Source organism: Anas platyrhynchos, chromosome 2, assembly GCF_047663525.1.
Source record: "Anas platyrhynchos isolate ZD024472 breed Pekin duck chromosome 2, IASCAAS_PekinDuck_T2T, whole genome shotgun sequence".
Classification (NCBI taxonomy): domain Eukaryota; kingdom Metazoa; phylum Chordata; class Aves; order Anseriformes; family Anatidae; genus Anas; species Anas platyrhynchos.
The window spans coordinates 25,723,299-25,749,710 of NC_092588.1; the positions used below are offsets into that span (position 1 = coordinate 25,723,299).

The window sequence follows — 26,412 nt, forward strand, 5'->3', positions numbered from 1 at the left end:
GTGCCACTTGGCAGCCAGTCTGATTTTGTACAAAGTAGCCTCTTATCTCCTGGTGTTATCACAGCCTGGCAATCTCTGACCTCTGGACAATGGATTGACGTGACACACGGGTGAAAAACATCTGTCTTAGCTCAATACGGGCTGAAAAATTCATTGGGAAAGGCTATCCCCTGTTCTCTGCCCGAGACTTCCAGATGGTGCCTGAGCAGGCTTTCGGGCAGAAGGAAATGAAGTCCTTATGTCCTCAGAGAGCTCAGTGACACCAAGGAGCTCCTGCTCGGTTGAGCAGCCGGTTTTTTAACACGCAGATTTATCTCCTCGCGTTTCAAGAGGCTTTAGAGGTTGCCACCGTGGTCACCCCTCAGCGGGCAGCGCCTCAGCGAGGCCCCCTCAGGCTCCTGCTCACAGCCAAGCCACCGGTAGCATTTCCCCGGCCTTCTCTCATATTGGTACCCAAAATAATCACAACCTTAAAAATAAAAACTCAAAAGCAGGTTTCGGTGTAGGATTTTTTTTTATTATTATTTTTTAAAGGTTGTTACGCTTCTCCTCCCGACGCCTAGGAAGCTCAAGCTGAGCAGGAGCTCAGCCCTCCCCCACCTTCCTTCTCGGGGATACCGGGCCGGGGGCAGCCCCCAGCCCCTCTGGGGACAGCGGGGGTCGGGGTGGGGGTCCCCGGGGACCCTCTTGGGACCCTGCCGGGGCTGAGAGGAGCGGGGCGGCCCAGCCCGGCCGGCAGCGAGGGCGCCGGGCGGAGGCAGGGCCGCCTGCCCCAGCCCCCGCCTCTCTCCTCCCCGCGGCCCGCTCATCCCAGCCCCTTCCTCTGCGCTGCTTCTCCTCCTCCTCCTCCTCCTCCTCCTCCTTCTTCCCCGGCCCGGCCGCCCGCACGCCGGCAGCGGGGAGGGCCGTGCCCGCCGCAGCCATGGCTGCCGAGGGGGTGGACGAGCGCTCCCCGCTGCTCTCGGCGCCCAGCTCCGGCAATGTCACCCCCACCGCGCCGCCCTACCTGCCGGACACCAGCCCCCGAGGTAAGGCGGGGACGGCCCCGGGGACACGGCCTGGGTGGGTGGGTGGGTGGGTGGGTAGCAGGGGTGGGGGGGGGACCGCGGTTGGGTCCCCCCCATTTTGGCCCCGAGCCCCCCGCAGTGCCCTGGGGGAGGTGGGGGACCCCCAGTCGGTAACGCCGTGTGGGCCCGGTAGGCCGTGGGCTGAGCCGGATTGGGTTCCCTAAAAAAAAAAATACTTAAAAAAAAAAAAAAAGGCAATAATAAACGCTTACAGTCGCAGAGCAGGTCCGGACCAGTCTGCCTCATAACCACCCCGCAGGTCGGAGCTTGCGAGGTAATTGTGGGACTTTGGTTTTCCCATTAATTAGGAGCTGGATTAAGTCAAAGATGCTTAGCGCGGAGTGCCTGGATTCAGCAGGGCGAGCTGCAGGGCGCTGACTGGGGGAGGCACGGCATTAAGGCGCCCAGGCAGGGCAAATACAGCACCCAAATCGCTGTTTCATCCCTGGCCATCGTCTGAGCGCTTCAGCAGATGGGTTTGTGCCCTGGCAGCCGGGTACGGCAGTAAGGTAGCCCACTGCAGCGTGGTGGTCCATGCCCACGATCACTGGGATGTCCTTGCAAACTCATTTCAAGGCCGTAGCTGGTTTGGGCTTTATTCTTAAACAGAGACGGATATCATAGCCATGAATCTGCAATCTGGACTTAAAATGATGTGGTATTAACTTTCTTCTGCAGACTTACAGAAATCATCTTGTTGATCGATGTTGAATGTTTAGCAACCAGGTGAAAATTCTTACCTATGAAGCTTAATGTGACTTGTAAGCCTTCAGTTTTAATGTATGTTTTTATCCACTTAAACATTTCACAGCAGAAATCAAGGAAAACAAAGCTGCCAGTGAAGACTGAATAAGATTAGTGTAGCTTTACTGGCCTTTGAAATGTAAGATTACAGTCCTGCTGTCACTGGCTCCAGTGTGTTGGCTATTTCTCAAGGGTTTTTATATAATTGTATAGATTTCTTGCATATGTATGTAACTAGAATGCTACAAGTGAGCACGTATGCTTTTTTGAATAATATTTAAACAAGTGGCCAGCTAGGCCTCTTTGCCTTGATATGAACATGTAGTTCAGTTACTGCTGTGGCTGGTTAACTTCCATTTGCACAAAGAAGTACCAAACTGAAAAACAAGAGAGATTTTTTTATTATTATTATTTTTGCAATGAAGTTGTGTAGGATTGCCATCATCCCTGAAGTTTTGTAGTTTAAAAATTCCAGACATCCACTGTAGTTTGAAGTCTCCTTACTCAATGTTTTTGTTCTTAGGAATCCTTGTTACTTTTGTATACGTTTCAATCTATTAAAAAAAAAAAAAAAAAAAGCCTTTATATACTTGAAAAGTGCTGAAAACGTATCAGATCAGTGACTCATGTTTGAACTTGGGTTAAAATGTATGACCTAGGAATAAACTGGACCCCACGTGCATGTTTTGGTTAGTACCCCTGCCCTGCTGTGTCTGTAACTGCTGTTAACTAATTTGGCAGCAGTGGCTGGGTGTGGTACTTGAGATAAGCAGCTTGTTCTCAGTGAGGAGGGACTGTAAAGCTTTCTTTAAATACCAAACTTGGAGTAAGTTTAGAATCTCTGGTTTAATCAGTTCACAAGCAATTGAACCTAGTACCACTTGATATATGTATGTAAACAAGTATGTACACACATTCCACTTTATAAAACTTGAAGAAAAACATCTGCAAAGCAAAATTTTGCAAAGGGGTCACTTGGACCAAGTAGCCCTAGTTCCCTTGCTTTATACTTGCGTGCACCAGTTACCCTTAGAGAAAGAAGCTCCATAGGTGAGCCAGCTAAAGAGCCTTCTTAGCTAACAGGCAGTCTTTATCTCTTTTCCTAGCACAAGCAGGGTGAAGAAGCATCCTCATGGGGAAATAGTTTGTTTTTAAAGCCTGTCTGCAGTGCTTCCTTGCTTGACACTACCAGAACGTCATGGAGCTTGAGAGATAGAGGAAGGAGGAAGAAGCCCTCAGTGCCCAAAACCACCACCTGAATGTATGCTAATAGATTTATCCCCATACTTGTATTTATCTGCTGTGCCCAATATGTAATCCCGAGCTTTAAATTAGAGACCCTGTGGTTTCACAGTAGTCTCCTCTTCCCTCGTTGGGCTGCAGCTGAGACCCACCTGACCCTTTTCAGTGTAAGCTGGTGGGTGGTTGGGTGCTTGAGTCCTGGACATGGCCTGTTCCTGCCCATGGCAGCGAGAAAGAAAAAATCTTTTAGATGTGGGCACAGGGTTTAAGAAACTTTTCACGTGGACAAAGGCAGGGACAATCAGCTCTGCATCCTGTAGTAGAGTAATTATTATGTTACTCTGCTTTTTTTTTTTTTTTTTTCCCCAGTCGTCTTAATTTTTTCAGGCTTTTTAAGTCCTTAACTACCAGTCCCTGACATAGGTCACTAACTTTTTACCTCCACCCCCTCTCAGGTCAGCATAAAGCATCTGTATTTAAAAAACAACCCCTCCAAAGCCAACAAACTCATTTCTGTTTGACCAAGGTAAGCTGCAAGCAGTTCCTAGTGGCTTCTGCCTTTTAGAATATCAAAAGAGGAAAGTGCCCAAGTACAGGAATCTTCTAAGGATGAATATGTGTTTTCTTCCATTGCATCTCTCTCTCTCCTGTGAGGGTGATGGGAGAATTGTAAGTTAAGAGTAAGCTGTACTGCATGGCAGGGCGCTCTGCTACTTGTGCTGATCTAATTGCTGTTGGTTTATTATTTTTTTAGAAGAAAAAATGGTAACATAGAAATAAACTAGAACGTCAGTAGCAGAATACTGATGTTCAGTATCTCATTAGATGCATTCTGAAACATCAGCATGTATGTGAAATTTGTCCACCAACCATTCACATCCAGCATAGCGGACCTTCATGAACTGTTCCTTTAGATGTTAGCCTGTAATTTAAGCTGCCAAAGAGGAGAAAAAACAGAGACAAAAGTCATACCAAGTACATATGTTAATATGATTTGAAAGTGGCTAGCATTTTTATTAAGGGATAATGAGCAGAAAGCTGAGACAAGACAGTTCCTTTGTTTTCCTTTTTAGATTTCCCCCCACACTGTATTTCTCTTTACACTTTATTTTTGGGAGAGCACTTTGCTAGTTTTTCTTTTATGAGCTTTTTGCAAGTGAAATTCTTTAAACATGAAGGTTCCAGTGCCAAGATACCTCCAGCTTTCTGCTCTATAGCAAATGTTATTTGCTGCAGCACTATCCTGAAAAGCAGCCATTATTTGCTTGCTATTGTAAATCTGCTGAGACAGCAGGACAGGAGTAAAGAGGCTGCTTACCTGGAAGCCAAGCAGCTCCAGTATGAGGCTGGAGAAGTGGTTGTCTCGGTGCTCGCACGCGTTATCTGACCAACTTCCAAAATCTGAAGAGTTGTTGCTTGCAAAGAGGGTATAGAATCTTGCAAATACCTGGAAGAGTATAGTTGCAGATTCTTAAAGTATTCCAGAATCACAGAAAGCTGGAAGGCTTGGGGATATTCCTTTTTTTTCCTCCACTCTCTAGTACCCTTGTTTGCCTCTTACCTCTGCCCTGCTGCCAGGAGTTGAAAACTACCTCACTGTAAATGGAGAGAGCCAAGCAAAGAAGGCCTGCAACCTGTTTGTGACCTGGCAGCTGGGATTGAACTGTAATTTCTTGACAGAGTTTGGAGAAGGTGCCTTTTCCTTGTTTTGTCTCCTTTTTCTTGTAGCCAGGGACCATACCAGTTGCTGGCTGCAGAAGCAGTTAGGGAGCCTGCTTATGGCTAACAAGCCCCTTGCAGCAACCTTAACTCGAACATTCACAGCTAAGGTGCTGCTCTTCCAGCTGTCTAAATTTCAGAACTGTTTTTCTGCATTTCTTATAATCTAGGGGGCTTGAGATTGTTTCTGGTTGGCAAAGTATGTTTGCTTTATTTTATAGGTTGATATTTTTTGTTGTTGTTATTTCGCTTTTGTGTTTTGTTTTCCTGTTTTTGTGTTTTGTACCTTGCTATATCTTTTTCCCTGTATGTGGCAGTCTCGTACTGAAAATCCACTATCACGGTATTGCAAAATAAAGCTGCTCTTAAAATTTTTCAACTGTGTGCTGTAATTTCTCAGAAACAGAAAAGAAATTAGAAGAACATTCTGTTACCTGAGATTTCTTAAGGATGCTGGGTTCTGCAGCCACGAGATCAAAGCTGAAGGTGTGAAGTTCCCTATCTCAAGTCGTGGAGCATCAGTCTGTGCGATTACATCAGGATTGCATTGCTGCATATAAGTGAATTTTGTGTCTCATCTGAAGTAATTCAAGCATGCTGGATGCTATTCTGAGATCCTCGAGATGTCCACCTGTCTCTGGCAAGAGTTAAAATGAAGTGCTGGGCTGGATTGTTTGTGGACCAAGAAGGAAAGAGAGCATGGAACAATGAAGATGCTGTAAAGCTTTGTGATGGTGTTTTGGATCTTAAGGACAGATGGAATCTCTTAAATCCATCGAGTTCGCAACAATGACGTTAAAATAGAGTCCAGGAGGGATGTGTGCCTCCTTACAGGCTTAAATTTAATGCTTGGGCTTGTCAGTTGTGATAGTAGCCTGCGATTTACCTCCACTTCAGCAGATACTGCTTTGTTCATAAGCTGAAAGACAGCTAATCTCTCATTATTTCTGTGAAGACTTCAATGGCCGGTTGGATGTAATCCTGAAATAATTTATTGATGTCCAAGGCTACAGAGAATTACAAATTAATATTCGAAAAAAGTTAACTATGAACTACTAAATATGCCTGTTCCGTATTTGTTTACCTGAAGAACCCTGAACTTGATGAAATAAAACCTGTCACATGCCAAATAACCGTGGTAGTAGGCTCGTGAGAGTTTGTTATGTGGAATTGTTTTCATTCCAAGGATTCTTAAACCGAGAAGGATCCTGAGCTTTTTCTCCCTGGTTTGTTGTGGGCTTGGGAGCTGAAATTGGCTCTTCCACAGGAACACAAGGCTTCTGTGTTCTCTGTGTTACTCTGTTTTAAGTGACTAAAAACCCCCTTGTACATTCATACTTTGGCTTTTGGTCAACAAAACTATCTGGAGCCCTTGAAAGCAGAAGCTCTTAAGGTTCAGTTCATCTATTTTCAAGGTGTTCTTTTGTTGGACCTCAAAAAAGGAGCATTTCCCATCCTGGTCTCATAGGATCTGCTATGTATGCCCTCACCTTTTCTTTTTTAAATGCTGGGAGTCCTCTGTTAATTATGCCAAGTATATACCAAGTGTTAAGCTAGTTGGGGCTAAATATCTTGATCTTTTCATTTCCATAATTTTTCCTCTTTAACAGGACTCTTATTTTTACCCATCTGTGATGATTTATGGTGGTTTTGCGTTGCTGATATGCTTTACGTAGAGCTATGACTGATGTACTGTTACACAGAATTTGGGGAAAGTAAACATATTTGTCTGATGTTCATACTAATTGTTAACTTCCATGTTTTTTTTTTCCCCTTTAATTCATTTTTTCCTTGAGGTTGTGGCTGTTAGAGACTGTATTTGCCATCTGTTTTAGGATCCCCCTGTTTGATTTTTCACCTGAGATTTCGTGCTCTCTTGCAGCAGAGCTTCCACCTCCATATACTGCCATTGCAAGTCCAGACGCCAGTGGTGTTCCTGTAATTAACTGCCGCGTGTGCCAGTCGCTAATCAATTTGGATGGCAAGCTACACCAACATGTGGTTAAGTGCACAGTGTGCAATGAAGCTACGGTAAAAAAACGATTTTGAGCATTTTCTTTCTGTGGAGGGAAGCGGTGGGAAGCTGAACAGTGTCACTCGTAGAATTCACATCCTCACCTACAAAGGGTGAGCCTCAGGCTGACCTCCTTGCTGATGCCCTGTCAGTGCAACCCACTGCTAGTGTAACTAGGGTGCAAGTTCAAGGGTTGCTGGTATAACTAGCAGCTAGAGCAAACCTTCACATGCTGTCTGACCACCTCAGCAGGGTGTCATTCAGAGGTAGGGGACAAAAAGCAAAGGTTTTGTTTAAGTAATTACTCCTCCATAAAAAAGGGTAAAATGTTTTCTGAAATGGTTTTTAGTGGGATGAAGAGAAATGAGGACTTAATTATTTTTAGACTGGAAGAAACAAAGTAACTAACCCACACTTTTCCCTGGATTTGTGTTTTCTTCCTGAAGTTCTACTTGGTCAATTTGTTAGCATGCTAACAAACCACTATACAACAATTTTTGAAACACAGAAATTACAGGTTCTGCTCCACTTACTGTAGTGATCACAGGCCTTTTTGCTCCTCCTCCTCTTTTCTTAGTGCAAGTCTTTGGCTTTTGAGCTTCTGCTTCTATTTTTTTTTCCCATCTGGTTTTAGTTTGGGGATCTGATACTGAGGCACTCCAGAGCTACTGGGGGCATTTGCCTGCAAAATGCTGGATTATATTTATTTTAGAAAAAGCACTTTAAATTATACCCAGAAAAAAAAAAAAGATGCCTTAAATCTGTAGGAAAACTTTTTTTTTTCCACTTTTAAAAGCAAGAGTAGAGAACCTGCCAGTAATACTCACTCTCCCTGCCAATATATAATGTTGCAGGCCACAGTATTGTCCAGGTTTTGAGACTTGTGATTTTCAGTATGAAAGAGATCCAGAAACTCGACTACCAGATTTGAAGAAGATGAGTTCAATACACTTCAAAATAATATGACAGTTCAGCTAAGTCTGCATATTCTGTTAGCAACTGAGAGCCAGACTTTTGATCCTTTCACTTCTAAATAAAGCCATTACACCAGACAAAGAGGATTTCTGGATATGTTGATTTTACTTTTAAAAAAACATACCACTACTTCAGTTCATTTCTCTTTTTTAAATATGAGCTTAAGACTTGTGTTCTTTATTGCTAAAATATGAATGCTTTTTTTCATTAGTTTGCGGAATTTCTTTTTACTGGAAATGTCCTTGTGTGGAATTTTCACTTCTTCCTCTTTTGGGGGGGGAGGGAGGTAGAGGAAACTTTTGATTTTTTTTTTCTTGACTCACAAGTTTCCATCTATAAGAGGAACTGTATTCTGTTAAGAATAAACTGCTAAGAAGATCTTGTTAGTCTTAAGTTGTTCTGTTTTCTCGTACTTTTGAGAGGAAGAAAGTGAATTGCTGTGACTTCTCATGTGTGTTCTGTGCTTTTTTTTGTTTAGCCAATCAAAAACCCTCCTTCAGGGAAGAAGTATGTTAGATGTCAGTGTAATTGTCTTCTTATCTGTAAGGATACCTCTCGGAAGATAGGCTGTCCAAGACCAAACTGGTAAGAGTAACATCCATAATTTCCTGAAAACTTAATTATCGCAAATGCACAGGTTGCTCACTTTGTCTAATGCAGAGTGGGGATTTCAGAATGAAACAGGAAAGGAAGTAGTAGGTTGGCTTCAGTCCTGCCCTCTTTTCTTTGTTACACTAAGCTTTCAATCTCGTTTTAGCCCTCAACTTTAATTTACACATTTTTTAGAACAGAAACAAGTGTGATTTCCATAGTGGGCATTCTTACTGTTGAGCTTACAGTGTTAAAGATCCCACTGAGGTAGGAGTGTTTCTTTTTCAAATGTTGCAGCCCAAATAGGAGAAACTGAAATGAAAGCTGGGTCTGCAGATACTTGAATAGAGACTACCACACTGAGTGCCCTAGTTACCAGTCTGTTGTCTCTTCTGGTTTTGAATCATAGTTTGAGACCTGGGGGGTGAGGGGGAGGATTTTTTTTTTATTATTATTTCTTTTGATTACTACGGTATTAAGGAAAACCAATAACATTGGGAATCTTTTTGTAGAGGGAGAAGTGTTCATGGGAAACTTCGGTCATAATACATCATACATTTGGTAAACAGGTTGAAGCAGAAGGTCTCCAATTTTATTAAAATACTTCTTGAAAGACTGCATCTCAGCAGTTTTCCTAAGATAGCCTATGTATTTGTCTTATTAAAAGACAAGTAAAATTGGAGTAGTTTGAAGCAAAGAACTGGGGAGTATGCTGTAAATGGAAGGCTCTAGTCTGAAGGGAGGCCATCCAGCCCATGATGTTGGTTGTGTAAGTGCAGATAAGATGTAGTACAAGTTAAATAATATTTTCCTTTTTCCTTTTTTCTTTTTCACGGTAGGAAGTCTGATCCTTGTTTTGCTTTTTGTTTCTTAATGTGGGTACTGTCATTTTGGATGACAAATTGTGTAATTAAGTTGGAAATGCACTGAACATAAAAGCAAATGCTTACAAACTAATTTTTTCCTTCAGGTGAAATAATTGTGTAGAGTCAAAATAGGGTGTTTTTCCTCTAATTCACTCAATTTGAACAGTATTTTTACCATACAAATGCAGAGATGCTGCTTATGTTGACTTGTTTGTCAGTAGTGTGGGAAGAAGCAGAATCTGACTTGGGAAGAAGAGTTAGGATTATGAAAGAGCAGAGACTCTTTCAACATATTTCATATAGGCATGTACATTCCATTTCACAGGCTTGCTCAGCCTAGTTATTAAGATTTCTTTTTCCTGAGGAGTGTTTCTACCATCATATGACAAGTCTTTGATCTGTACAGGGTTCTGGCTTGTGTAGCTGATAGTGAAAGAATGTTTTTGAAATTGAATGAAGACACCTTAGAGAAAAAACAAAACGTGGTCCATAATCTCTTTAAAAAAAACAAAACGCTATTGTAGCTTAAAAGTATAACATATTTGGTAGTGACTGACTGAAAATTGCTTCAGTGCATCATCCTTTTGCCTGCTTAATTACGTGTACATTTAATGTTCTTAACACAGTAGACGCATCATTACTCTTGGTCCAGTAATGCTGATCCCAGAAGAGCAGCCAGCTCAGCCTGCCTTGCCAGTTCAACCAGATGGAACTAGAGTGGTGTGTGGGCACTGTGGAAATACATTCCTTGTAAGTAAAGCACCAGATTCTCCTCACCAAAACATGGTATTGCTCAGGCTATTGTAAGCACTTCTAAGAACGTATTGTCTCACTCTGTGGCATCTTTGAGGAACTAAAGCTTCTTCTGTGCTCATATTGCTGTGGATATCTAGTCTGTATTGGTTAATCTTTGCATTTCAAGAAAATGTGTATTGTTTTTCCTGTGCATGCATAGGTAAAGCCCAAAGTCACTGTTTCCACTCAGTGGTACAAGAGTCGACAGTGCTGGAAGAGGAAGTTACACTTACTGGGTTCTGTTTGGATTCTCAATGATGTCTATGTCCTGCTGTGGCTAAGATGGCATAGTGTCTGCCTTTTCTGCATGGGACCCTGAACTCTGTTGATAATAGCACTAAACCATTAGTCTGTCTGTCAGTTGTTAATGAGGTGGAGATCATGGCTTATATCCAAGGCTGAAAGTTTCTCCTGCTCTTGTAGTGGAAGGATGCAGAATACTCTTTTGTCACAAAGGCATTTTTTCTTTTATATAAATATTGGTCTGCTGTACTTGAATTTTGAGTTGGGAACAGTCTCTGTGATACATAAGTAAGGTTTAACTTTATTGCCTAGCAGTGCTGAAATGTGTGTCAGCTTTCTTTGTTATTGGAAATGGCTAAGATCAGTGATACAGCTGAATGACCTGTATTTATCACTGGAGTGTTGTGCTCCTGAAACAAAGGACTGTAAGATATGTAAGGGCCAGAGAATACTCGAGCGCATTTCATGAAAGGAAAAGGGAAGCTTAGAAGGTGGCACTGCGTGTTGTACTGTATTAGCAGAGAGGGAAAGTGATGGGTTCTGTAATGGAATAGACATGTTCCTTCAAATCCTTGCATCAGGCTTATGTTTCAGTGGGGTGTGTAGTAGTGGCTTAATTACTACGGTAGGTGAAGAATGCAAGGAGCAAGAGATGGCTCTTAGTTTTTTTTTTTTTTTTTTTAAAGGGGAAATAAGAATTTGGTTGGGAATTTAATGGTTTCTCCCATACTACATTACTTGTAGATGCTTGAGAAATTCTTTCTAGAAACATATATATTTAATCCTATTATAAGCCCTACTGAAGAAGTCTATAGTTAGAGATAGCTGGAGTGGGTTTTCTGTTTGCTTTTATTTCTTTTAAATGCAAGTCTGCATGTGAACTTATTTTTAATATTATATTATTACTAATTAACGTTACTAACAGAAAATTACTGGACCTGTGGAAGAGAGGCTTTTTTTTTTAATTTTTTTTAAGTGTAGTACCACATTACCACCTTAGGTACTTGCATAAACACTGTAGTCTGATACAGAGTCATAATTTTATTTTGTAATGTAGTTGTATTGTTTAGGAGAGTTTTAATACTGCATAGGCAAAAGTAATGCTGTAAAAGAGTTATAGTATTAGATTTTATTTTGATTTCTTAACATAAGAAAAAATCTCCATGGTTTAATCGTGTTGTTTTTTTTTTGTTGTTTTGTTTTTTTAATTAGTCAGTCACTGAAGTATAAATCTCATTAGTAAGTTGCTGGCCTAACTTTGGATGCTCTCATAAGCATGGGGTTTTTATTTTAGTCCCATTTTCTTTCTCTGCAGAGAGACCAATTAAACTTGGTAGTTTACACCTTGAACTACTTTAGGTGAAATTCTTCTGTGAACAGTTAGGATAACAAGAAAAAAAAAAAAAAAAAAAAAAACAAGAGGCTAGTATTGTGCATAACTACCAGATTAGGCCTTAAAAAGCTAAGGTTTCTAATTGGGAATTTGTGCATGTGACTTCAGATCTGATGGTTGCTTTAATGAACTGCATTACTTTGAAATTCATAGTCCTACCTGCCGGTAAGACTGGTTTACACAGTGTTTTAAAAAGAAGCCCTCAAAATCATTAAAAATATGAGGCTTGTGTTCTCTTACGAGAAGCATGAAATAAACCTTTTTACTTTATACGGCTTTCCCACTTTTCTTTGCTTCAATCTTTTTCTGTTACTAAGTTTAAGGTTCTACAAATGAACATTTTTCATTAGGAAAAATAAAGTTACTTGGGGTTGGGAGTGAGCAGGGAAGCAAAATATAGTAGCAGTGCTTTAGGAAACCTGAAACTTCAAGTTTTGTGAGGGTATATCTGCACTTAGGCATCTCTACACTGTAAAGCAAATACGTAACACTGGATGCACCTCTCAGCAACTCCATAAGGTATCTCCTTTGATTCACTTGGCAGCAAGATCATTAAAATTGTATTTATATATATTATAAAAACTTTATATATAGAGAAATGTTATATGTGTATATAATTTTAATATAAACTTTCTATGTATATAAACTTTATATATAAATGTAGTAGACAGGCAAAGCTAGAATGCCTGGGATGAGAAAGGCAAATTGCCAGTTGCTTTTTCTGTGTTGTCTTGTAAGAGTATCAACTTACCACCTTTCAAAGAGGTTATTTTTGTTATTAAAAAAAAAAAGCATAATTATGGGCTGCTCCCTCATACCACGTGCATAGTGTTCATTTTAACTTATTAAAAGCACGTTATGCAGTGTCCTCAGGTTTTTCAACTGGGAAAATATATTAACACTGAAGTGATGGTATAGCTGAACTATGGTAGTTAGTTGCATTTTGTTCACCAGATTTTTTTTTTCTTCTTGGATAACCTGATAGGAGGCTTATTTGTGTTAAAGTTTCCACTGTTTCTGGCAGACTTCAAAGTTGGACGTGTAGATAAAGTGGTAGAATAGAAATGGAGGGCAAGACAAGAGTTTAACCATTGTGCTAAATCTCAGTTTGATCTGGTTTGGGCATTTCTGAGAGCTTGTAGACTTGTTCTGTGGCTGAGTTACTGCTCCTGCCAGCAGTAAGTCACTCCCTGCATCCCTCTGCCAGGGGCTCTGCTGCTGATTTATAGTCATCAGGGGGCTGAGCTGCATTTGGAAATGGTGGCAGGTGGGAGTGGGGGCCTGTCCCCCCATCTGCCTGTGACCTTCCTGCTTCCAGAGACCCTTGAAGGCAGGAGCAGGGTGTGTAAGGCACGGCTGGGGGATAAGCACTGTGCTCTGTCAATTTGGTTTGGTAAAACTAATCAAATACAAAAATAGCCTGAAATAATGTAATTACAAAAAAAAAATAAGAAAAAATTAAATGTTTTAATGTTTTAAAGAATTTAAATTTGCATAAGTGTCTTGCTTTCCTAAGGGAATCTTGGGGTGGCACTGGAGTTGAGTGAGGGGCTTTTTTGACAGAAACACCTGTATGTGCTTACACAGCCATGTACGTCAATTAAAAAAACACACTTACTTACTTTGTCTTGTACTGAATGCTTTGAGAACTAATCCAGGCTCAGAAGGAAGCAAGCTTTTTAATATTCTTCTAGTAATTCTTCCACCTGATGTCTCTCATTTTTATCCCTAGTTGAAATGTGTAAGATCTCTATAATTGTCTCCTAACTGGCGATTTGGGTAATCATTTATTGTGTTTCAGTTGGAGGGGGAGCAGTTTATATTGCTAATTTTCATGTATCTAAACTCAAGTTTTGTTAACACCATGAAACAACATTAGGTACTCCAAAGCACTCAGGCATGTCCATAAAAATACCAGCTATAAGTGTAATTTAAGCTACTTGTAAACACACCAAAACTCCAAGAATTAAGACACATTAAAATGACCTTTCCCTACTTCTGATAATGTGATCAGAGTTCTTGTAGTTTGAATGTTGACACGTTTTTTGTTCTTTCTATGAGTATGTCCTGTGTGTGCAGAAAGGATCATAAAAGTTAGTGCTTCTGGTACTTCCAGGTAAATTGAAAGGAAAACAGAATATAAATGCTTTTGAAGCTCAAATGCATTTGAGTTTATATCCATTAATGATTATGGTTAATAATTAATACGAAATCTTAAATAAAACCATAGAGAGATCATTAATGAATAACTTTGGAAATACAGTTGCCTACTCTGGAATAAAACAGTAAACAGAAGTGAAGTTGAATTACAGGTATGCAAAAATGAAAGCCCTGGATTTAGACTTGCTTCTATTTCTGGAACTGCAGTTTAAGTAGCTGAAAAACCATCACTGAAGAGGCCTGGTGCTATCTCTGGTGCTGACCACTGCATGTTACCCACCCTCACTGAGGACACCTAAGGGAAATGGGAGTAGTTTTTGCCATGGATGCATGCAAATAATCAACTTCTCCCACATTCCTGCCAGAGAAATTAGCTTTAATGCTCATAAGATGAGTTGCTCAGGTGGGAGCAGAACTACAGAACCTTCCCTTTTATCCTTTTAGGGATCAAACCAAACTGTGTTAAATTAGTTTGGCTGAGTCCTTGCCTTGTCCAGAACCAGGGGGAAAATCAGTGGAGAATTTTCCCCATTAGAAGTAATTAAAACTGAGGGATAGAGGCAGGAAAATGTACAATAAGCATTATGAACCAGATCCTTGCTCACAGAAAAACCTACTGGTACCAGTTAGGCATTATAGGCCACATCCTCTGTTTGCTTGCAGAGAAGATCGTAAATTTGTTCTCGGTGCTGTGGTGTAGCCAGGTCCCATGTTCTCTGGGGCCTGTATGTATGGGCTCTGATTTTGATTTGTGTTTGTAGCAGTTAAAATAATACGATTTGCTTCAGTGGACTGACTCCTGATTTCTCACAGAGATAAGGAGGATCTGAATGGAGGCTTCAGTATCCTGGGCAATAGCTTCTAGGTGCTAGCAATTTGCAGTGTGACTCCTGCATGAATTATGAGGGGAGGGGAGAATTATGCTTAACAAGGAAACTGTGCTAACTACCTCCAGTTGGGAAAGGCAGCAAGGAAGAGCTGTAATTACACTATAAATATTTACAGAGTGAAGAGGGATGGTATCCTCTTGTTTGAGGCAAACATCTTTGAAATGGCTGCTTAATACTCATACTACCACAGAGCACAGTGTAGGAAATATTGCTGGTTTTGAACAGGTACATGACTGCATCCTTTGGTGGGTGTAATGCTAGGTGTTACTTCTGCTAAGGCTGTTCCCAGGGAGACTTTAGTCTGTGCATGGAAGGTTGTGTCTGTACGATGTATGGATTTATATATCACCTTTTAGAAATGTTATCTTAAGTAGTCAATAGCATTCTTAATTTCATTTGTGTAAACCTTATATTTTAGAAAATAAGTGTCCTTGTTCTTTAATCTTTCAATGTTTAACTCAGTCTTCCCAAGTGATGCAAGGGTTGGGGAAAGATGGGAAAATTAATCCATCGGTAATTATTGCCAAAGAAAACACATTTATTTTGATTCAGGGTACGTTCATAGACGTGGAAGAGGGAAAAAAAAATGTATTAATATTTTGTTGCCCATACTGTGCCTGTGGTTGAAACCACATTACGTCAAGTGAATCTTGTAATGCTAAGACGAGTCATGGGAAATTTTCACATGGAAATCGTAATCCTATGTTGCCACTGACAAAAGGGCACCCCATTTACGGAGGAAAGCAAGAAACAAGTCAAAGAAAGCCTGAGAAGCAAAAATGTTTTCACAGTGACGTTTAGCATGAAGTACAACAAACATTTTCTCAGGCCAGTTTTTCAACCTTTTTATTTTTTCTTTTTACAGTGGATGGAACTGAGGTTTAACACGCTAGCAAAATGCCCGCACTGCAAAAAAATGTAAGTTTTCCGAAAGCAAGGTTGCACAGTCTAATTTTAAAATAAGTTGCCAGTTTCTTCCATAGAAGTCGTTGGAGTAAAGTTTGTTTGCCATGCTGATTATTTTTGCCATGTTCATACGAATTTCAAGGCTCAACAACGTGTTACATTCACATGAATTTTCCACTGTATGTATGAGTCGGTAACTCTTGACAAATCCAACCTGCGTTTCTTAAAGTGCTCTGGTTGAATTGTCAGAGGCAAAAATAAGCTGCTAACAATAGACAGAAATGGGTTGCTAAAATTAACGGAGGCTAGGAATTCTTCTTCTTGTCCTTTTTTCTTTCATCCTTGAAATTTTCCTGCTTCATGCAGTTAATCAGGTAACGCGTTTAAAAGTAGAATTGTCTTATTGTGAATGACTGAAAGGAAATAAGCTTGTCTTAATTTTAAAGAGGCTTTACTGATTTCATAAACTCAACAACTACCTTACGTTAAGCATCTTATTAAGTTTGTGAGTTTAATATTTATAAACTGGAATAACTCGTCTACTTTTTTTGCTATTACTTCAGTAAGAGGGAAGTATTCCTTGTGAGTGAAAAATTAGAAGATGAGAGCTATAAAATGGTTTGGTTTTATTTGGCTCTTGTGTTTTTTTTTTTTTCCTGAAGATTTGTTTCTCCATTTTTAGGAGAAGATGGCATTATTTGATTGGTGTATATGGATACTTCCTTTGATAGGGAAGTCCAAGTTCCAGTTAAAGGAGCAAATGCTTCATATATTGGGAACGGAGAACTGCAGTTGTGTTGAAGGGAAGCTAGCAGGTCCCTTAGGAAACAGGAGGCTTAGAATAAATGTACTTCAGCTGTTGGCATAGCTCAGCCTTCAGAAGTGATAAAAATCTTTTAGCAGAGTATTTGATAGAGAAGTCTTTGTAGTGGTATGTGTAACCTAAGGGGTGTAAGTGATTGGGTATGGAACAGTGCATGTGTTTGAGTTTGCTGAGGTCAAATAAACTTAGGCTCTTGATGAGATATTACTTTGCAGTTTTTTTGTTTGTTTTTACTGGCTGCAGTCACATTCAGTTTTTTCATTTTCAGGGCTGGGGGAAGGGCTGATGTTTTCTAGGGTTTGTTTGTTTGTTTTTAAACTAGTTGCAGTCTTATTTTTTATCACTTAACACTTGACAGGTAACCTCATGCCATCTTTCTTTTTAGACTGTCCTTAAGTACAGAATAATTGATTTGCTGTTTAACCTTTGGGGCTGTTGCGAAGTTTTTTTTCTTTTCCTCTTCCCAAAAGTTACACCATGTGATCACTTGGCCTGCCTGCTGTTGATTTATATTACTTGTGTTTTAAAAAATAGCTGGAGTCAAAGATCCCTTAACATTTTGTCTTCAAAGTGCAAAGCATGTTGTGTGTATGTAATAAAACTGGACTATCTCTGCAGTGCAGCCTGGGAAAGTGACAGCGTAAGCAGCAGCTGAATTGCAGAATACAAAACAGATTTTAACAAATTAACTTTTCTGTCCATGAACTGAGGATGCAAATAATTAAATACTATAATTTAACTTTGAATGGATTGCTTGGTCTCTTCCTGCCTTTGCAATGTGATGGCCAGGAGCTCTGCACTTCCAGCAGCATAAACACTTCTAACGCATGGATTTAGGGCACAGCATAGGTGAGGCAGAACTTTGAGCCGTGGTGATGGAATAAACAACCGCAGTGACCTGCTGCTTTCTCTCAGCCCTTTGTCCAAGGTCACTGTATCTGTAGCCAGGTACACAGAAGGGAACCTGGGGTGTTGCCAACTACTGCAAAACTTTCTTCATTAGTAGCTGACAGGTCAGGTGCAAAAGTGTTTGTTTCTTCTGTTGAACCAGTTGTGGATTGTCACTTAAAAAAGGATAGTATAGATTGAAACAAAAGGCACCTCAAATACTGCAACAGTAAGGCTTCCAAGAAGATATCTGTTGAGAATGAAATTCTCAAATACTTTGTGACTTTTTCCACAAACTTACACTGCAGTGAATCTCTGCAAATGGCTTTTGAAAAAGGAAAAAAAAAATAAAGAGGAAAAAAATTGTTAGGAAATGTAGGAAATGAGCTGTGATGCAGGTTATAATCACTTTTTTGTTAACCGACCAAATCTTTTTGGAGATGGATTACAAAGCTGCTGATGCCAATGTGGGTGAGGTGTTTGTGGAAGTCATGGCAACATGCACATTACCTACTGCATCAGGACAAACAAAGGTAGTTACTGAGGAAGTTGTTGCCATAGGTTTTTATTTTATCATATAGACGATGACCTGAGAGCAGGGTTTCTTTCACTGTTGTAGTGTTGTGTGTTTCAAAATACCTGTTGTTTTGTCAGCATGTTCTCCCACCTCCCCACAGAAAAGGAACCCACATTAATTTTGCTATCTTTTTGCCTCCATAAAACCTGCAGGACCTTTAAGCAAGAGAGTGGTTGGGATTCTGGCATTATTGCAGCCTCTAGTTCCAGCAGTGCTTTTCACCTTCAAAATACTGGCATTTTGATTTTGCCTCTTAAAAACACTCCTAAAGGCACATCTGAAATCGTGGTAATAACTCCTATTATTTGGAACATAAAGAGGCCCTCTGTTCTTTTCTGGGCCACTCCTTTAATAGACTTGGTCCCTTGAGGTTTTCTGCTTGTTACCACCTGATGCTTAATTGGCTTTGGTGTCTCCTGTACCTGCTACTGCTGCTTGAAGATCTGCAGGTGCCTCTGCTTCCTGAGCAGTAGCTTTTCTAAGACAGGATTCTAGATTAACAGAATGGTTTGGGTTGGAAGGGTTAAGGATCATCTAATTCCACCCCCCTTCCATGGGCAGGGACGCCTCCCACCAGCCCAGGTTGCCCAGAGCCCCATCCAGCCTGGCCTTGAGCACCTCCAGGGATGGGGCATCCACAGCTTCTCTGTGGATGAAGAACCTCTTCATCCACACCCTCTTTCGTCACGCAATGAAAACAGCTTCTGCTATTGAAAAATGTTCTTTTGACCCTAGTTTTGTTATTTCTGAAGGTGACTGTCAAACCTAGTGCATTTTGTAGGTTTTGGGATATGGTTCAGCTTTCTGTATTAAAATTAGATCGTATGATTGTGTGTCTAACTTGGGGTAGGTAGAATGAAACTTTAATACTTAGAGTGGCCCAGTGACTAGTATCACTGAAATTAAATTCCTAATTTATCAGGATTGCTAAATATTCCCATGTTTATTATGTGATGTTAGAAACGTAATATTTGTGTTTCAACTTTCAGTAGGAGGGAAAAAATGCAGTTAAAATTAAATGAAGACTTTTTACTTTTCTTCCATCATTTGAGGACATTTCTCCCCCACCTTTTTTTTATGGGTAGTAGGGGGCAAAGCTTGAGAGAAATATGGATGGAGAATAAACATGGCACCTTCACTACTATGATTACAAAAACAGGATCATAAGTCAGACAGCTCTGACAGTGAAGGTTTCTCTCCTAGAATGAACTTTCCCTGTGAAATATGGAGTGCAGTAAATACCATGCATGTTGTAGGTGTGTTAACCATGACATTTCTACCAGCTTGCTGGCTAGTTACTACAGATTTTAAGTTATCCAGCTCCATAATGGAAATCACTTTGAGCATTGAGCTGGCAAGTTCTGCAGGAGGAAGGAACCTACAACCAATTTGGCAAGCTCAGTGCTCATCAACTCAATTTTTAGACACTTGACTCCCTTTTACACAGCTTCTGGTTGGTTTTGTTTTCATTCCGCAACGTGGAATCAGACAACACATTCCTCCTCTAGAATGGCTGTGGAAGTATTTAAGGAGGTTTGGGGGAACTGTGTTTGTGTGTATGTCTGTGTTAAGATTTTTCTCTAGCTGATAGTGACCGTTAACCAGTGATAAGGATGAGGGAATTTCCACTTGGGGAAATAGCAATACCTATATGCAACTCTTGCCTTACAGCATGAAGCTCGACCTGTGCACACTAGTTTGAGGGCTTTTTTTTTTTTTTTTTTTTTCCCCTGGGGCATTTTAGAAATTCCTTGTAGAGGAATAAAATTGGAGTAAAGCTGCTTAAGTCACTCTATTTGAAGGCTTTCTAAGGTGAATGCTTTAAAAAATGCTAGTCACATGCAAAGCATATGAGGCCTTACTATGTGGTTAAGTAACTGGAGCCAGAAATTTGGTCAGTCATATGATGGATGCGCTGCTTTAGTCCAGCAGGGCTTTCTTCTGTTATGTGTTTACCTCAAATATGTTGAACCATCATGAGATGAAAATGACTTTCGCTTGCATCTTTGAACACAGTACAAGAATCCCAGTATTTCCAAAGGCATGCCAATCTCCCAGAGTGGGAGCAAGTACTTTAATGATGATAATATACTTCAGGTTGCTTTGAAACTACCTCAAAGACAGATCGTAAATGTTACATGAAAGCATCTCAATCTGTTTGGCTTCTTCAATTCTCTGTATTTCAAGGGAATCAAGTAATATTCCTCATTACTATAGCTATATGTGATTGGAAACGCTTGACCAATAATCCTTAAGTCAACCAACGCTGAGCTTCTAGCCAAAACTTTCTAACCTGTAGTGAAGAATCTAACATATTATTAGCATTTTATATTCAGTTTAGCTGAAGCACTATAATAGTTTGTTTAATGCAGTAGGCAGAGACTGCTGTCTCTCTTGGAGTTTGTAGCCTAGATGATGAGTGACAGAACTTCCAAAGGATTTATTTAACTTGGTTGCCAGCAGTGGTTTGCACAGCTAATTTAGCTTGCAGCAGAACTAAAAGAAAATTGGTAAGCAAAAATATCTTGTCAGATTTTTGCAGTTACTACAACTGACTTAAATGTCTAAGGAATTCCTTGTGCTGAAAAGTTTTTTTCATGTTTCTGACTAAAACAGTTGGGGGGGAGGTTGTTTTGTCTGTGTGTTTGTTTTTGCTCTTCAAGAAATGGGGTAGTGTTTGACCAATTCACAATACTGAGTGAAATATTCCAGTAAATAAATTGTGCAGGTTGTTACTGCTAAGACGTTTAGGGGCAGCAGAACTGATTTCCTGGTGCTTAGATGCAGTGGATGTATTAGAGATGTGTATTGATGATTAAGAGACTAAAAAGTGTCTTACAACCTACACTGAAGCTTCAAAGCAAATTTAAGGGTTTTGCAATCCAAAGACTACTCAAGATTCTTACCTGGGTGCACTGTGAACCCTGGATGTGGATGCATACAAACCATAGGTGTACAACTCGTTGTTGCAAGTATCTAGATATTGAGATTTTTTTTTTCTTTTGTACATCTTCATTTATTGTGCTTCTTTAAACAAACGTAGACTCTGTCCTTCACTGTTTGATATAATTGTAGAATTGCCCTTCAATTCCATAAACTCAATACGTATTGCCGTTCTCTCCCCTCCTCCCCTCCTTTTAGACTGAAGATACTTCTGTGTGGTTCTCTTCTTTGAATTTAAAGTACTATTTATTTTCTAACAGTTCTTCTGTTGGAAGTGCGCTGCCTCGGAGACGTTGCTGTGCATATATTACAATTGGCATGATATGCATCTTCATTGGAGTTGGATTAACTGTGAGTGATGTACTGCTTTATACTTGCAATGGTGCAGAGGAGCTCCCTGGATTTGAGCAAGACCTCTTAAATTTGTGTATTTTTGTCATCTCTGTTAAAACTATGGACTTAATCATCTGAGTTAGCTAGAGAAATGAAATGTTCCTAAAAGATCGTTACTCACTTTGAGATTATTTTCCTCCTGGTGTTAAACTGGACTTTTCATCTTTCTGTGAAAAATAATTTTACTTCTTTTTAGAAATACCAGAACATCTTGATCTCGCTAGGGCTCTTAAAACTTCTAGGTTTCCAGAAATACATATTGCTGCATAGCCAGGAATATAAGTCTCACTGCAGTGGAGGGGAGTTGGCCTCCAAAAGAGTTGGAACTTGTACAGATTATAAAGGAAAATACATGTTTCTGAGGAGTAAAACCAGATAATAAGCTATTTACAAGTAATTTACAAATAAAAGTAACAAATTGTATTTACAATATAAATATTTACAGAAGACTCATGTTGCTATTATTGCTATTGTTCTATTATTTAGAAAACTATCTGGCTTGCTTCATGCTGAAGTATCTAGTAGTGATTATTAGAGCCACCTTTTTAACCCGTAGTCCCAAAAATAAATATTATGAAAAGCCAGTAGTTAGATTCATGTGTGATTCTCTCTATACCTCTAACTTGTGTTACAACATGAATAACTTACATGTGTGAGCTTAAATGAGTTTTGAAGGATTTTTCCATTTTTTTTTCTTACTAAAAACAGTTACAGCCAGAAATAAAGACAGATTTTTTTTTTGACAACCTTACTGAATTTGGTCAAAATGTTTCATCATGAGGTATGCCCAAGAGGCTTGGCTTGTGCAGTCTCCATCCTTGGAAATTTTTGGGACCCAACCAAATTAGAACCCTGAGCAATTTGGCTGACCCTGCTTTGATCAAGAAGTTGGACTAGAGACTTCTCGATGTCCCTTCCAAGCTCACGATCACAATCCAATTTTATGACCGTAAAATTGAGCTAATAAATATTTGATTGATCCTTAACAAAGTGAAAAAGATGCTGAAATACTTTTTAATACTGTTTCTTCCCTGAAGAGCACATAGTGTTGTTTCACACTGTTTATTCTTTTTTTTTTCAGGTTGGTACGCAAGATTTTGCCAGGAGATATCATGCAACGTATGTTTCTTGGGCTATTGCTTATCTCTTAGGTTTAATCTGCCTCATCCGAGCCTGCTACTGGGGAGCCATAAAAGTCAGTTATCCAGAGCACAGTTTTGCATAGAGAAATTGTTAGGTTATAGCAGATGAGCATCTAGTAATTCTGGATATTACATCTTGGACACTTTTAAATCTTTCCTGTAAGGATTCCATTCTGTTCAAAGTAGTTCTAAGACTGGGGGTCTCTAAGAACAAATGTTCATTGCACTACATAATATGCAACTAGTTTGTTTTGCTGCTAGATTCCCTAGCTCTGAATACTAAAGCTGTGTTTACATGTTCATAACTCTGTCTTTATAGGTGTTGAATTTTATTTCAACAGACAGTATTAAGTTTTACATTTCCTTTGTTATGTTAAAATCAGTCTGCCATTTTTCTAGATGATCAGTAAGAATTCAAAAGCGAGAGTGTTTATAAGTGTTTCTACAGTAGCTTCACATTTGTACTTAACGTTTTAACTAAAATTACATTAAAGTGGCTTGCTTTAAAACCTAAGCAATAAGCATCTTGCTTGAACTGCTTACTGTATCTTTTGCCTCAGATCATAGTGACCTTATTCAGGAAATGAAAGTTACGAGTGTACTTCAAAAGACTGTGACACTGTTGCTAGAGAGACATTTGTAAACACTGTATGCTTTGAGATTTTCAGGTAAAGAGATGCTCTTTTGGTAGTCCAATTAAATTTCCACTTATCCAGGATTGGATTTCAGTTAGGATAAATGCTTTCTTCTCAAGGATCCTGGGACTTTGGTGGGTTTTTGTTTTTATGTTTTAACTGGCAAATCCTAAAAGCCATGCTCGGATTATGGAACTCCAGTTACTTGTGCAAGTTCCTTTACAGGGTCTAAGGGAAGCATTTCATATGACTTGTTTAGAAATACTCCAGCGTCATGTAGGTGACTATAAGGCGGTGATGGGTTGCCTCTTACTTTCCTTTGATCATGTCAGATTTTCCCTCTTTGGGAGAGTTATGCACGGGTCACTGCAAAGGGAGACACTGTAAATTCACATCTACTGCTGTAGTAAGAAAATGAGCATTACTTGGATCATTCCAAAGTAATTCAAAGTACATCTAGTCAATTTAGCACTGACTTAATAAGAGAATACGGAAACAGAATGATTTTTCTAATGATGTATTCACAAAGGATTGAGGGACCAGTTCTTGCACTGCTCATCTTTACAGTTTTAAACAAGTTTTTGCTAAATTCAGAAGGAATGTCCTGAGTAATTTAGACTGTAGTAATTTAGATAATGGGGTTGGATGAGTAAATTAATGTGGATGTTTCAGGGATACATGTAATTTAAATTATCTGTGTTTCTCCGAGGACAAAATGCTATTCAGATATGGATTTTGGAGCACAATAAATGTAAATGATCAAACTGTAAATGATCTGTCTTTGTATGATGCTAAATGTATAAAAGCAGTAGCTCAGGATTACATTGTACCTTTTACAAATAAACTAATAAAGAAATAAAGATTATTATTCAAACTTAATATATTTTGTTATTTATAAACAAAAATACAGAAGTGGAAGAATTCATTAATAATGTGTAGAAACAACATAGATATTGTGCAACAGGAGTGAGCTTTGCCTTTTTTCCAAATGGCAGCTGCAGAAACGTGAACAAGCTGCTGTTTTCCTCATGGTTTTGGTAGAATTTGGAGAAAACTGTAGTATCTACTACAGTTTCCTTTTGCAGAGTAAGCCGCTGTAGTTATTTCCATAAAAATATAAAATGTTGTCATTACATTTTAACCACTTTCTGGTACAGAAAAGTCATGATTTTAAAACACAAAGTTAATATAGAAATCAACTTGAATCTATTCAAGTTCCTGGTAACTTGTAAGCAGGCTTGTTTGTAGTCAGTCCTTGTCTTCTGTGCCAGATTACATCTCAGTCCATTAAACCTTCCTCTAAGCTTTAAACTTAAAGAATCCTGTCCTGTCCTTCTGGAAAAAGTTCAAGGTTTGTTTTTAATCACTAGTTTATATTGTTGACTCTTAATGGTCTCTTCTGTGATGGTATTATTTTGTATTGGGTAGGGGAATTGGCATTCTGAACACAATGAAGGGCTCCTCTTCTTTCAGGTTTTATCTTTTCCCTTTTTGTTACTCTCCTTCCCACCCAAGAATTTTTATACAAACTGATCAAAAACTGTTCAGACCTTAAAAACCGTATTTTCTAATTATGAACCCACTATGAGCATCTTAATGGTTTTGTTTGAGTCCCTCGTCAATGGTGAGATATCTTATTTTAAAAATAAAGACTAGAAAATAGCATTCCTGAAAGCATTTCAGTTTTTTTTTTTTGATTATCAGGAGATCTTTGACATCAGTAGCACATTGAAAGGAGATAAAGGTTTCAAATCAGCCAGATAAGAAATTCATTATGAAGTGCTTAGAGAAGGTGCTGAAACAACCTTGGAGCCATTATTGTTGGAAACTGGGTGATGTGCAATATTTATTTTTTTTGTGGTCTTTCAAAGAGTGTGTGTCTTCGCACACAGAGGGAAAGACAAGGCAGCAGCTTACTATCAAATGTTAGAAAATCCCTGTAACTAACTATATGGACTTGAAAAAATAAATACTTGAGTAGCAGCAAAGATGAGTTGTCGTGTTAGATCAAGCTAACTGCCTTTCAAGGCAGGTCAAAAATACTGCACTGAATGCAGCATGCCCCCTAATCATCAGCAAGGCTTCTAAAAATATTTGTGAAATGTTCTTCTAAGCCAGCTTGTGAAGCACAGCAGTAAAATTATTCAAAATTATGAAACTTGGGGGGAGGTAGTTGGCATGTATTTGCCACTTAGAAATACTTAATGCTCTTGTATAGTTTGTGTGTTCCTCACATAATGGGTTTCGTTTTTAGCTGATGATAAAAAGCTGATGCAAACTGAAAGCAAGTTGACCAGTTGGAATCAAAGTCAAATTCTTAAATTGAGGGAAAAATGCAAATAAATAAAATCCATTGCAAAATTCCATAGCAAGGAAGGAATGCTTTCTAAAATGCCTTCACCAGCATGACAGTGGGCTGAGAGCACTGAGTAGGTGATGAAACTCATTTCTGCTTCTCTGCTGTATTACAAAAGCCCTGGCTGAATCGCTATCTCCAGTTTGGGGTGGTGCACTTCAAGTAAGATAACAATTGATTGCTTCTAATATGGAAAATTGAAAAGGATAACTGGAGATATCGGTCTTCTCAGTCTTCTCATGCTTTTGGCAAGGGAAGGGAGCATTCAAATAAAGACAAGGCTGCAACACATAACCAGGGGATAAAAAGTGGACATGGCATAGATTGCAGAAGAGTCTTAAGTTAGACTAGAAACTTAGGCAAAACAGTAAGGAAAGTTAAAATGCTGTTGTGAGGCAGCCATGAAGCTATAACAGTGCCCATTATGGATGGGATATTAATGTGCATAGTTGTGCCAGGAGAGGAAAAGTCACACCTCTCATAGCCTTGTTCCCCATCACGTTGGTTCTAAGGTGCTTCTGATGCCTAAAACACTGACTTATAAGTTTTTAAGCAATCATTAGAATAATTTATAGATGCATTAAAGATTATTGGAGATTATTATTATTTTTTTTAACTTAGGCCATCATGAAAACAAGGCACTTTTGACCAAGACCTTCAGATCTGGAACCAAGTTCCAGAAGACTGGATTGATGCAGTGCCATCCTTGCTATGTACCAACCTGGACGGTCTTTTCTTCTGTGAAGGTCTCTTTATTGTATTATTGCTCTAACACTGAAACAATATTTTCCCCTTAGATCATACCAGGAATTAAATAAAAAGCATTAAAACAAAGCCCAAACACTGTTTTTTTAATGCATGAAATATTTCTTTCCCAGGGTTGTTGAAAGTCACTGAGCATTTCATTTTCTGATTTTTGCATGTGAAGAATGTGGAGATAAGAGAATGACAAATGATGACTGTTTGATTTGCATTAATCTTTTTTTTTTTTTTTTTCCCTGAAAAAAATGTGAAGCATTAAATTTACTTTGCTGGTTTGCATTTTTGGCC

At 39.3% G+C, this 26,412-nt stretch overlaps 1 protein-coding gene across 2 annotated transcripts; it reads left to right on the forward strand.

Moving 5' to 3' along the window:
- The first annotated feature begins 680 nt into the window (after nucleotides 1-680).
- On the forward strand, nucleotides 681-23,885 carry PIP4P2 (phosphatidylinositol-4,5-bisphosphate 4-phosphatase 2). Of its 2 annotated transcripts, none has more exons than XM_038174918.2 (7): nucleotides 681-1,028; nucleotides 6,658-6,803; nucleotides 8,240-8,346; nucleotides 9,845-9,968; nucleotides 15,565-15,617; nucleotides 21,097-21,187; nucleotides 22,311-23,885. In XM_038174918.2, exons 1-7 carry the CDS (start codon nucleotides 923-925, stop codon nucleotides 22,452-22,454), a joined length of 771 nt encoding a protein of 256 aa, XP_038030846.1. In that variant the 5' UTR covers nucleotides 681-922; the 3' UTR covers nucleotides 22,455-23,885. The 2 variants fall into 2 exon arrangements, with proteins under 2 accessions (XP_038030846.1, XP_027306033.2); XM_027450232.3 differs by having other exon boundaries at nucleotides 794-1,028; nucleotides 6,655-6,803.
- The last annotated feature ends 2,527 nt before the right edge of the window (nucleotides 23,886-26,412 follow it).

Coding starts and splice junctions, on each gene's coding strand:
- PIP4P2 (XM_027450232.3), top strand. CDS start 923: ATGGCTGCCGAGGGGGTGGACGAGCGCTCCCCGCTGCTCTCGGCGCCC. Junction 1,029..6,654: donor GCCGGACACCAGCCCCCGAG/GTAAGGCGGGGA, acceptor GCTCTCTTGCAG/CAGAGCTTCCACCTCCATAT. Junction 21,188..22,310: donor TCATTGGAGTTGGATTAACT/GTGAGTGATGTA, acceptor TTTTTTTTTCAG/GTTGGTACGCAAGATTTTGC.